At 37.9% G+C, this 12569-nt stretch overlaps 1 protein-coding gene across 1 annotated transcript; it reads left to right on the forward strand.

Moving 5' to 3' along the window:
* Positions 1 to 587: 587 nt before the first annotated feature.
* SUCNR1 (succinate receptor 1) lies at positions 588 to 9601 on the forward strand. Its single transcript, XM_074192510.1, has 2 exons — positions 588 to 641; positions 7118 to 9601. The coding sequence occupies exons 1-2, from the start codon at positions 639 to 641 to the stop codon at positions 8057 to 8059; spliced, it is 945 nt and encodes a 314-aa protein (XP_074048611.1). The 5' UTR covers positions 588 to 638; the 3' UTR covers positions 8060 to 9601.
* The last annotated feature ends 2968 nt before the right edge of the window (positions 9602 to 12569 follow it).

The following is a 12569-nucleotide window of genomic DNA, read 5'->3' on the forward strand; positions in this document are numbered from 1 at the left end:
CTGCCCAGAAAATCCCAAATGGAATCAAAGTTGACTCAACAACAGCAAAGTGAAAAAAGGTGGGTGGAGAAGATGTTCGCTTAGAGGGTCTCTGAACTGCCTTTCCAGCTCTAATATATGATCCTGTGATTCAGCCGGGTGGTTCAGTAGGTAGGACACTAGGTCTGAACTCAGGAAGACCTGAGTTCAAATTCAGCATCAGTTACTTATTAGCAGCATGACTGTCAAATCACTTTAGTTTCCTCAACTATGAAATAAGGAAGAATAATCTATAATTATGATTCTGTAAAATATTAGATCTGAATTAGCATGGAATCATTCTTAGGCAAGATAGCTTGAATGAAAATAAGATACATTTGGCTAAGGTCTTCATGGTACATAAGGGAATTTAAACATCAGACTTTTCTAAATCTTCAGGTTTTTTCTTCATGAAAGAGTTAATGGGCTTGTGCCTCCTCTTTACAGGAAACTGCACATAGGTCTGTTTCTTCGGGGTCAGATAAATAAACTCGTCCATGTGTTTTGAATGATTGCATGATATGCAAATGAGTTGAAATAAGGCAATTCAGCTGCAGCCTGGTCAGCCAGAAGCATCAGTCCTCACTGGGCTGCTGAGGATCTCCTGCCCATCCCGGAGAATGGTAAGCTACAATATTCCTTACCCATGGGAAGTTGTTTCACATCCTCTTGGTCCAACAACCAGTGGTCTCCTGGAAAAGTGGATGGTTCTTGTTTTGGTTGCTTAAACCAGGGCCAGCTGGGCCAAATTCATTCCAGAAAGGGGGAAAGGGAAACTCCAAGTTAACTTCTATATTGTTTTCTGTCTTAAATGTCAGAAGAACTGATCTTCAAATAACATCACCAAAGGTTGGTTCAACTTATGGATCTTGGAAATGGGCTTTGACAATGTTTCAGAAGCTTAAATTTAACTAAAATCAGTAAGTGGAGTTACTGAAATTGCAGGGGAATTACAGAGGACACATAATATGATATCTGCTAGAAATAGATGTTCTGGTCATTGACTGGCAACGTATATTGAGGAAGTGTTTTAAGATAACTGTATCATTGTTTGCATTTAATATGAATGTTATTATGTGATTACTTGATTACTTACTTAATTACCATTTGTTTCACTGTCAAGGGAAAAGAATCCTGAGGTTATTTTAAAAGAAAAAAAGCATTTCAACATATTGAAGAAGTTGAACTTCTCTGGTTTCCAGAAAATGCAAACTAATTTGCTATATGAATATATGTATAAGGAGTTTTATGATTATTTATAAATGAGGATCTAATAAATATTATATCAGAGCATTGAATATTAATATTGTAATTCTTTGGTGTAGGATGTCATTTGCACAACAAATAGAAAGTGATCAAAATCTTAATGGTTTTTCTTTCACCAGGTTTTAATAATTGAAAACTTTATGAAATAGAAGCAGTTACTAATTTTTAGCAAAGGTAATCCACCTTGGAATACTTTGGAAGAATCTGTCCTAGGATTCTTGGAGATTCTATAGATAAAAGTGCTTTGTAATCTTCAAAATGTTATACAATTATTCTATTGTTATCATTAGTATTGTTATCAGCTATTCTATTGCTATCATTAGTATTGGTTTTGTTGTTATTGTAAAATGTTTTAACACTGAGAAATTCCAAAACTGGTGATTCCAATTTTACAAGAAAAATCCCAAATGTATTTGAAATTGTGGCAAAAAGCATTTTGCAAAATGAAAAACATTAATTCATAGGAAAAAAAACCTGGGAGATTACAGTATATGTGTGATATTTACCCAGAGGAGTTAACTGAATGGATTCTGACTTCTTTCACAGATTTCAGATCTTTTAAAACAATTAACCCATCTATGTAACCATGATCTCCCATGAAGCTTTGGAGCCCCAGGTGTGATTTGAGAGAGAGCTCAGAGGACTCGGGATGCCCCTTTCATTGCCATTCTCCCCTCTCCCTGGCCACCATTAAGAGCCTATGAAGGGAAATTTTGTAACCCTGTAGCCTGTTTGTCACTGTTTTCCATTCATTTTTCAAAAAGTATCTAGAAGTAGAAATACAATGTCATTCTTTATGGGGGAAGACCTCCTGATTCTAGTAGGATTGGGGAGCTAATTTTTAGAAAGAGATGGGTCCTGGGAAGCATCTTTGGAATCTGTAAAAAACATTTGCAAAAACAAGTCCTGATGCTCATTGTTATCATCCCGAATGAAGTAAATACTGAGTGTGCTAAGATGCTTAACTTGCCTAGCACTTGTATTGGCTCTAATACTTCCTGTCTTTGCAGTCTTCCAGTAAGTGGAATAGAACCAAAGAAAGGCAGTATGATGCTGAACAAGGTAATGGATGCTAGAAGAAGGAGACATTTGTGACCTCTAGCTTTGGTCTTTCCCAATGGTGTTCCCTTCATCTTTGGCATGAGAAGTCCAGGGATAGTGTCCTTGGACACTAACTTGCCCTTATCTTCGAGTTCTGCCTCAGGGTTCTTTGGTCATCTGGCTTCAGATAACCCTGACTTTTCCTGCTGCTGCTATCCCTCTGGGGCAAGGACTTGGCCTGCCCTCTCTGTCTCCCTTAACATTTGGGCAAGTTTGGTATATACAATGGGGACAAAGCATTAGGCACTCTAGTGTGAAGCATAGAGGGAGATAGGGCCAGATTGTCTGTGGGGAGGGAAGAAGGAGGAGGTACTCATATGGTCACAAAATTAGGCACAGATATGATTTCAGATCTAAGAGGACCTTCAACTGAAATAGCTTTTCATTTTGGTACATGACTGAAATTTTGTTTACAGTCAACCCATCAAAGTTATGAATCACACTCTCATTTCTTGAGGAGATTCTTGAGGACAACTTTAGTAGTGCTAACGTCTGTTTCCCTTATCTCCAAATTTCTGTTTCTCCTCCACCGCTACTCAGGAAACTTCCCTTGCAACAAAGAATTTTTTGAATAGCAGAAAAAAAGCAATGAACAAAAAACTACACATATGGGTTGAGTCTGAGAGTATATATGCAGAGTTCCACACCAGAAATCGTTCACCTCCAAGGCCAAGTTCACTCCTTATCATTATATAGCATTTTGGTGAGGAAAAGTGGTTGCTCTTTCCATTTATTTTGTTGTAATAAAGGATAGATTTTCTTGCTTCTTTCACCCTTGATTAGTTCATAAGAATGTATCTTCTATGTTTCTCAGAGTTCTTCAAAATTATTGCTTTTATGGTCTAATAATATTCATTCATCCAGCATAATTTTGTCATTCTGTAATGGGCATCACTTTGTTTCCAATTTTTTTACTACTATTGAAAAAAGACTACTATGAATATTTGTGTGCATATGGGCCAGTTATTTCGATTTTTCTATCCCTTGGGGGTAGATATATAGACTGTCCCAAAAATCTTAGTGTGATTTTAAATCTTAATAGCTTAAACTGCACTAAGACTTTTGGGTTACTATGCATATACATATGCACACATACATACTGCATATATGTACCTGGGTATGTCCACAATACATATATTTTCACATACATACATATATACATATATGTATCTATATATGGTTTTTCAAAAAAGTCTTAGTATAGTTTTAAGCTAATAAGGTATGTATGTATGTTTATATGGGTGTGTGGCAGTAAGTTCTCTAGGTCAAAGGACATGGACATTGTTGTCACATTTCTATTTTGAACACAATCCCAAGTTACTCTCCAGTTGGTTCCCCTCACCAAAATCTTTAGCATTGTTAAATGATTTAGCATCAAAACTAGTAAGATTTGCTTATTAATAAAGTTAGGATTATCATCTGCTTTCCCACTGCTCTTTAAGGACATGGAGTCTTCCCATCTCACTTGGAGCTGAAATCTTCCTTATGTATTCTCTCTCCCATTAGAACATGAGAGAAAGATCATCTTACTTTTCTAATTCTATCTCCAGTGTTTATCAGAGTGCTTTTCTCTGTGATTAACAAATGATTCATTCATTCAATGGTGGATGACTTGGCAATTCCACCAATTGTGTGTTGGTATACCTGCCCTTCCATCTTTGATATTTTTGACAGTTTGATGGATATCAAATATCTCAGAGATTTTGTGATTTTCATTTATCTTATTAATAGCAATTTAGGACCATTTTTCTCATGGTTCTTAAGTTTTGGCAATTCTTTCTGAGATTTTTTTATTATCTATTTTGACTCTTTATTCCCTGGGGAATATAATCAGCATTCTTAATTACCTTTTTTTTATTTTTGGTAAGACAATATGCTTAAGTGACTTACCCAAAGTCACACATCTAGGTAATGGTTCTTAAGTTTTGGCAATTCTTTCTGAGATTTCTTTATTATCTCTTTTGACTTATCTCCTGGGGAATATAATTAGTGTTCTTAATTACTTTTTTTTTATTTTTGGTAAGACAATATGGTTAAGTGACTTACTCAAAGTCACACAGCTAGGTAATTATTAAGTATTTGAGGTCAGATTTGAACCCAGGTCCTCCTGACTCCAGGGGCAGTGCTCTATCCACTGTGCCATCTAGCCACCCTGCTGCCACCATTTTTGCAAAATGCCTGATTCACTACTGGATTAGTGATTTACATAATAATTATCTAAAAAAGAAAGAGTAGCAATGATACAGATTTAAGCACTAACCAAAAAAAAAAAGATATTCTGATTTGTTTTTGTCTCACAAGTTTTTAAAGTTATTTCATGTGATAATCACTCCAAATTATCATGTAATTTCCATATTATTTATCAGTATTATTGAAGAGATTGTGTTTTCGCAGCTTAGCATGGCCGTTAATGTAGCTGATGAGAATTCATTAGTGTTGTTCTTCCTCATCATTTACATTAATTCTTAAATAAAAATTAAATAAATTGTTGGGTTTGGTGCATCTAGGGAAGGTGTTATGGTGTGTGGTGGGAAAACCACTAGGTTTAGAGTCCAGACATTTGAGTTCAAGGTCTTGTATCATCATTTATCAACTCTATAACCTGGGTCAAAGTAACTTCAACCCTCTATGAGTCTCAGTTTTCTTATCTGCAAAATGGGAATAACACCGTCAAAAAGACTTACCTTGTAAGCATCAACGCTAATATATATGAAGGGTTTTCCAATTCTAAGACTGTAAATTTGAGTGTTTTCAACTACTAAACTCAAGATGGCATTGCTCAACATTAGTGACTGGGTCTTTTATTTGAGGTTTTGTATTTACCTATGACTAAAAGGCTTCTAGGGGGAAAATATAGGGGAAATATTAGGAATAATATAAAAATAGGAAAAAATTTGCATTTTTAAAAGATTTGATTCTGTTATTGCTATTTTCTTTTTCCTAGCATGTTTGCTGGTATGCTCCTACTTTGTCCCCATTTTTAGGTATTCTATGACTGCATGTAATTGATTCTTCTTTGGAGACCATGAAATAATTTAAAATGATTTCTAGAAGCTATGGTAATCTGATTATGCAAGGAAATCTTTGAATAAATAAGCAGCAGTGTTAGACTTACCCATAGTGCAGTTCCCAGAAGCTTTCCTCAAACCATGGAAATCAACTGTTCCAAATGACAAATGGGCTTAAGTTATTTTGTGAAAGCTTCAGGATGAATAAAAATCATATTGCAACTAATTTCATTTAATGTTTTCACCTCCCTATTTTTCAGAAAACAAATTACCCACCTTTATTTTTTGTTAATTTCCCAAAATACAAGTTTGAAGGAGTTGTGTGATTGTCCTAAAGCCTCGGAAGACTTCCAAAATATCTTGAAAAAAGAATTTTATTGCTGACCTTTTAATTATTTAAGTATTGCATTGTAATGCTAATACTAACAGCCAACATTTTTGTAACACCTTAAAAATCAGCAAAACCTAAAGTACTCTATGTGCCTGTATGTATTTAAAAAATGTAATCATCTTATCTGGTCTTTGTCATCCCTATGAAATAGATACTATTATTATCTACATTTTGCAATGGGGAAATTGAGTCACAGAGAGCTTATGTGACTTGACTAGAATCACACATCAAGGAAGTTTCTGAAGCAGGATTTGAACTTGGAAATTTCCCAGTTCCCAGTCTCAAGTTCTATTGATGATGTTTGTCTCAGCAATTTAGCAAAATTGTTAATAATTTTAATAATTTCCTTTGTTAGCTGCAAACTAGTCTAGTTACAAAGGCAAAAGACAAAATGTTCAAGTCCTCTAGAGGCTTGTAGTATACCAGTCAGAACTGACATATATACAGATGAAGAAATATGAAATATGGAGAAGATAAATTACAAAGTTAGGGGAGGGGGGAACATCACCAAAGGCCTTTTATAGGAGGTGCTCCTTGCTGAGTCTTGAAAGAAAGTAGACATTCCAAGAAACTGAGGTGAGGCAGGAGCCCATTCCAAGGATGGGGATGAAGGAGGATCCTCTGGTCTAATTTTGATGGAATGTAAATTGGGACTAATCTGAAACCAATCTGGAAATGTAGATTGGAGGCAGATTTGATAGAAAGCAATCACAAGTCGGATCTACAAAGTCCTATCTTCTCAGATAATTCAGGTAGCTACATGTAACTCCTACTCATAGAGTAGAAGATGACAGGTCATAGATTTTTTTACCCTGGAGAGGACCTTACCCACTTCAAACCATTCATGTACAAGATGAGGAGGCTGAGGCATGGAAAGAAATGACATCCAACTGGTTTCCGTGATCAAATGAGAGCTGGAATTTGAACCCAGGTCTGTTGACACAACTTATGAAAGAGAAATGTTTGGCACAGAGCTGTCCAAAATACTTGTTTTGCTTTTCAAAGTCCCATGGATATAAAATTCTACTCTGTTTTCTAGAAAACAGGACCACAATGATCAACTGTAGTGATTTGTTATAATTTGTTTTGTTTTTGCTGAGGTTCTTGTTTACTTTTAAAATATACATTGGATCATAGATTTAGAGTTAGAAGGAACCTCAGACTACATCAGTACTCTCATTTTATGGTCTAATGAAATGGAGGCCTAAAGAGTTTAATGACTTGCCTGGGGTCACGGAAGCATTAAGACTTTAGCTATATTTCATGGTTTTGATCTCACAGTGTAAAAATGTCCTATTTGTTCCTAATATTTTTTCTTCTTCCTCTTGTTCAGGATCAGAATGTGACTTGTGACACATGGCTAGGAGTAGAGGCAGTCCTAGAAAAGTATTTTCTTCCTGTCCTCTATTCCGTCGAGTTTGTCATTGGCATCCTTGCGAACACGGCTGTTGTTTTGGGCTATCTCTTCTGTCTGAAAAACTGGAAAAGCAGCAACATTTACCTCTTCAATCTCTCCCTTTCTGACTTTGCCTTCCTTTGTACTCTCCCTGTGTTGGTGAGACAGTATGCCAATGAGAACTGGAGATACGGGAGTTTCCTGTGTGTGAGTAACAGATACTTACTCCATGCCAATTTATACACAAGCATCCTTTTCCTTACATTTATCAGTATCGACCGGTACCTGTTGATGAAATATCCCTTCCGAGAACATTTCCTTCAGAAGAAAGAAGTTTCTATTTTGATCTCTGTGGGCATCTGGATTTGGGTGACCCTTGAGCTTCTACCGATCCTTCTTTTCATTGACCCAAACACAACAAACAATAATGGCAACAGCTGTAATGACTATGCAAGTTCTGGACATCCCAAACATAACTTTATCTATAGTTTGTGTCTGACTGTCCTAGGGTTCCTCATTCCACTCTTTGTCATGTGCTTCTTTTACCTGAAAATTGCCCTTTTCCTAAAGGAGAGAAGCAGACAACTCACCACTTCTCTCCCCCTTGAGAAGCCTCTCAATTTGATCATCATGGCGGTGGTGATATTCTTAGTTCTCTTCACCCCCTATCACATCATGCGAAATGTGAGACTAGCTTCCAGGCTCTGGAAGCCAAGCACATGCACAGAGGAAATCATCAAATCATTGTACATTCTGACCCGCCCCTTGGCCTTTCTAAACAGTGTGATCAACCCTCTTTTCTATTTCCTGATGGGGGATCACTTCAGAGATATGATGATCAATCAAGTGAGGATCATTTTTAAAGCCATCAGAAGGTGACCCCACTGGTCTGCTGATGCCATCCTTCAAAGCCGTGGAGTTCTCCTTTCTTTAGGGGAACATGTTTTTATTTTTCTGATAAGTCACATGGATTGTTGACTTGTTTTATTGGCTCCCAGGCTCATCCAAGAGGGCTTTAGCTCTATTCTCAGAAATATGGATCAACTACCCTTCTATCTCTCTAAAAAGGAGGCCATTATTTTATTACCAACATACTATGGAAAAGCTAGACAGGTATGAGTCAAGGAACTCTATCTCTGAAGAAATGAAATTTCATCTCACCAATAGGTCAACAGAGAGGCACATGGTAAATAAGAACAGGCTGCAACCCCTCACACTCAAGGAATGAGAAAGGAAGAGAGGAATCTGAAAGTCATCATCACAATAAATGATAGGAAAAAAGACAGTAGGTTGTTCCTTGAGAGAGAGTAAAGGGTAGATGGTCCACTGGTATCCTCATGAATCAAGAGAAGTTGTCAATGCCCTTTCCTCCCCTGCACATTGGATCACCTCTCTGTGGAAAACTTATGGGAATCACATAGGCTATGCAGTCCATTTTTCTATCATTAGAGGGAATCATATAGGCATTAGAGGATCCTTGGATCAATGTGAAGAGAAATGACCCCCATGGGTGTAAAGAGATGAAAGAATGGACAGATCAAACTCTATGCTGTTTATATAGTTACCTCTAGTTATTAACAAAAGGAGACAAATGTGGACAACATCCATGAGGAAATTTGCCAATAGAGAAAAGGCACATTGATGGAAATGCTGACAAATTGAGAAAGAAATGTCGTTTCAGGAAAGAGGGAGACAAGGTTGTTCCCTCTTCCAAAATTCTTTTGTATTTCTTTGGATATATGTTATATGCTTATGCATGAATAGTATTCCCTGTTAGAATGTAAGCTCCCTGAGAGCAAGGATTGTTCCTTTGTTTACCCAGCAGCTAGGATGGTGATGGCTATGTTTGAGCTACACCTAAAATTAAAACTCTACTAAGATTTCTGGGACATTCAGTATAGTAGGTGGTCATCGAATGATTGTTGATTAATCCCATGGGTGAGTAACATGATGCATCCATTAAATATAATACAGGGTAGTGGGAGATGGATCACCGAAAGAGGCTACTCATTAGTTGCAGTCTCAAATCTCTCCCCATTCCAGTCTATCCTCAACTGAGCTGCCAAAGTGATTCCTCCAAACCACGGTTCTAACCATGTCACATCCCCTACTCAAGAAACTCCACTGGCTCCTTATTACTTCCATGGCCAAATATAAAATCCTCTGACTTCCAAAGCCCTTCACAACCTGGTCTTTCCTGCTTCTTACAACTTTCTCCCTTCCATGGATGCTAGGGTCAGTGACTCTGGTCTTTCTTTGGTTCCATCCCTCTATATCAATTGTCTTCCCTTGCCATTGCCCATTTATCAGGCTGTGTCTAGTGTCTCCATAGTGGCCTCTATGTGGTCTCCTCCAATAGAATGTGAGCTCTCTGAGAGCAGGTTCCACATTTTTGTTTTAATTTGTACCCCCCAGCCCATGTCATAGTGCTTAGAATATAGTATCTAATAAATGCTGTTTTCCTGCTGACTCCTAGAAAATTTGAGGAGAAAAAGAACCCTATTTATTTGCCTACTTATATAATGGAGTTAAGTGACCTGCCCAAGGTCACACAGCTACTAAGTATCAAGTATCTGAGACTGAATTTGAACTCAGGTCTTCCTGATTCCAGGACTGGTGTTCTATCCACTGTACCACCTGGTTGCCCCTCAGAAGACTTAATTTTCATGGGAACCAAATGCAGTGTTAGTAACTTTGTAGCTACTGCCCTGTTTCTGCATCGGGATAGCCTTGAATTTATTATTTTTCCCCAAGCCCACTTTTAGGATGTTGAAAAACAAGGACTTATTTTAAAGTTTTCTTCTTTTTCCTCAATAGCAGATATGCTGAATAGCTTAGGAAACTTTGATCCCCTGAAAGATCGGTGATTTCCCTTGACCAACAGAGATGGGAACCCCAGTCCTGCTTATCTCTTTCAAGAACCACAATAACAGTTTCACTACCAGACTTCTGGAGATGAATGTACATAAATAATCCAATTTTTCTTATAACTTCTTATGAAATAATAACTTCAAATGAAGAGAGACATACATTTTCAAAAAATGGTCAATGTAGGAATTTCTTTTTCTAGACCATGAAACTATTCATTGGGGTTTTTTTTAAATTGCTTTATGGGGGAAGGTAGTGGGAGGGATGCATTAATTTTTAAAAGAAAAGAAAAACCAAAAGAACCATTGATATTTATGTTATAGTCCACCCACATTTAGTTTAATACATTTTATTGCCATGCAATGGTATTGTTCAAAACTAACCCCCAAATTAGTAATAGAACTAATCCCAAGGAATCACACTAATGAGGAAGGATGAAAATACACTCACCATTTTGCTACTAAAAAAGTCTTTTTCTGCCTTATTGACAGAGGACTGACATAGATGCTAGAATTTCAGGTAAGTATTTATTAGGAAACTAGGTGGCAAGTGAATAGAACATCTCAGGAAGACTCATCTACATGAGTTCAAATCCAGGCTCAGGCACTTACAGGCCCATCATCTAGTTGCCTCAGTTCTTCACCTGGAAAGTGATTTGGAAAAGGAACTTACAGTCTCATGGGGAGAAAAAATGCAAACAGTTATGTATACATAAGTAAGATATAGACAAATAATTGTAGAGATTCTTGGAGGATACTAAGTCTTAGGAGGACTAGGAAAGACTTTCAAAAGAAGATGGAATTTTAGTTGAGATGTACCAAAAACTGGCAATGCCAGAGGGCAGAGATGAGGAGGGAGAGCCTTCCAGGAGAAGAGCCAGAAAAAATGAAAGGGTCTGGAGAACAAATGTGAGAGGAAATAGCAAGGAACCCAGATGTCAGAATACATGGAGTTAAGTCATATAGAAAAATGCCAAAGAGGTGGGAAGTTCAAATGATGATGGAATTTAAAACCAAATGGAGAGTTTTATGTTTGGTCTCAGAGGTGACAGGGAGCCAGAGGAGTTTAGTGAGTAAAGGTATGGGGTGGTTAGAGCTGTACATTGGGAAGGCTACTTTGGAAGTTCTCACCCCCATGCACCAACCTGGTGGTCTAGCTACAAAATCCATCTCTGGTCTGGTGGCTCTTCCAGATTGCTGGGGGCTTTGAGCACATAAAAACTCAATCATGTCCATAGAACAAGACAGCTTCAGAGTGGCGAGGAAGCGGTGGTTCAGAAAGAGAAATATCTCCTGAACTTAACTTTGTTATTCCTATGGAAAATAATGAGCTCCTTTAATATGTTTTAAAGACTTTCAAGAGACACATAAATTCCAGTTACTACTAGGAAAATTAACAACGATAATGATAATCATAAACATGGGTCATAACATTCCTGGGTGGCATCTATATGAACACAGCTATATGTCAACAAAGCTGCCTGTAGGGAGGCTCTGGCCAGCCCCCTGGACCTGGGGCTCCTGGGTAGCTGTGGACCAGAGTGACTGGCTGTCCACATTAAGTTCAGAGTCACTGTGGGAGCCTTTATGGGGGGGGGCACACTAGGCTGCCCAAGGTCAGAAAGAATGGATCGGATTCAAGCTTCTGTCCTGAGCAGCATTGGAGCTGGGTCTCTGGTTAGCCAACTCACAGCCTTTATAAGATGGAGGAGACTGGTTTTAAAAAAGAAAAACAGGGGTGGCTAGGTGGTGCTGTGGATAGAGCACCGACCCTGGAGTCAGGAGTACTTGAGTTCAAATAAAGCCTCATACACTTAATCATTACCTAGCTGTGTGGTCCTGGGCAAGCCACTTAACCTTTCCCTTGCAAAAACCTAAAAAAAAAAATCAAACAAATGACTAATCAGGCCCATTTGTTTATAGAAATGGAGAGGTTGATGTTAATAATTTAGACATAGGAATATACCGACCTCCCACTGTCAGAAGGTGAGATATGTTGCATTTCTACCCCTCCCACAAAATTCCCCCTTGAGGGAATTTGTGGGGTGACCATAAAGCTCTGCTATTGGCTTTGGCCCTCTACCAATTAATTTTAGAGGTCTTCTACACTCCAGTTCCTTGTAATCATTGAATGGCAGAATTAAACTGTTTCAGTCGTGTCCAACTCTTCATGATCACATTTAGGGGTTTCCTGGCAAAGCTACTGGAGTGATTGTCATTTCCTTCTTCAATTCATTTTACAGAGAAGGAAACTGAGGCAAACAGGGTTAAGTGACTTCCCCAGAGTCATTCAGCTAGGAAGTGTCTGAGACTATTTGAACTCAGGAAGATGAGTCTTCCTGACTTCAGTCCTGGCCCTGTATCCACTGGACCACCTAGCTGCCCCTGAATTAGCCTTACAAAGAGCCAGTTACTTCAAAGATATTGCAAAAATAAATATATAAACATTTGCCTAGTTACTTATTGACCCCGTCTATCATGTCATACTCTGGGAAGGAAATTAAGTTCGCAGCTCACTTCAG

Source organism: Macrotis lagotis, chromosome 6 (genome assembly GCF_037893015.1).
Source record: "Macrotis lagotis isolate mMagLag1 chromosome 6, bilby.v1.9.chrom.fasta, whole genome shotgun sequence".
Lineage (NCBI taxonomy): Eukaryota > Metazoa > Chordata > Mammalia > Peramelemorphia > Peramelidae > Macrotis > Macrotis lagotis.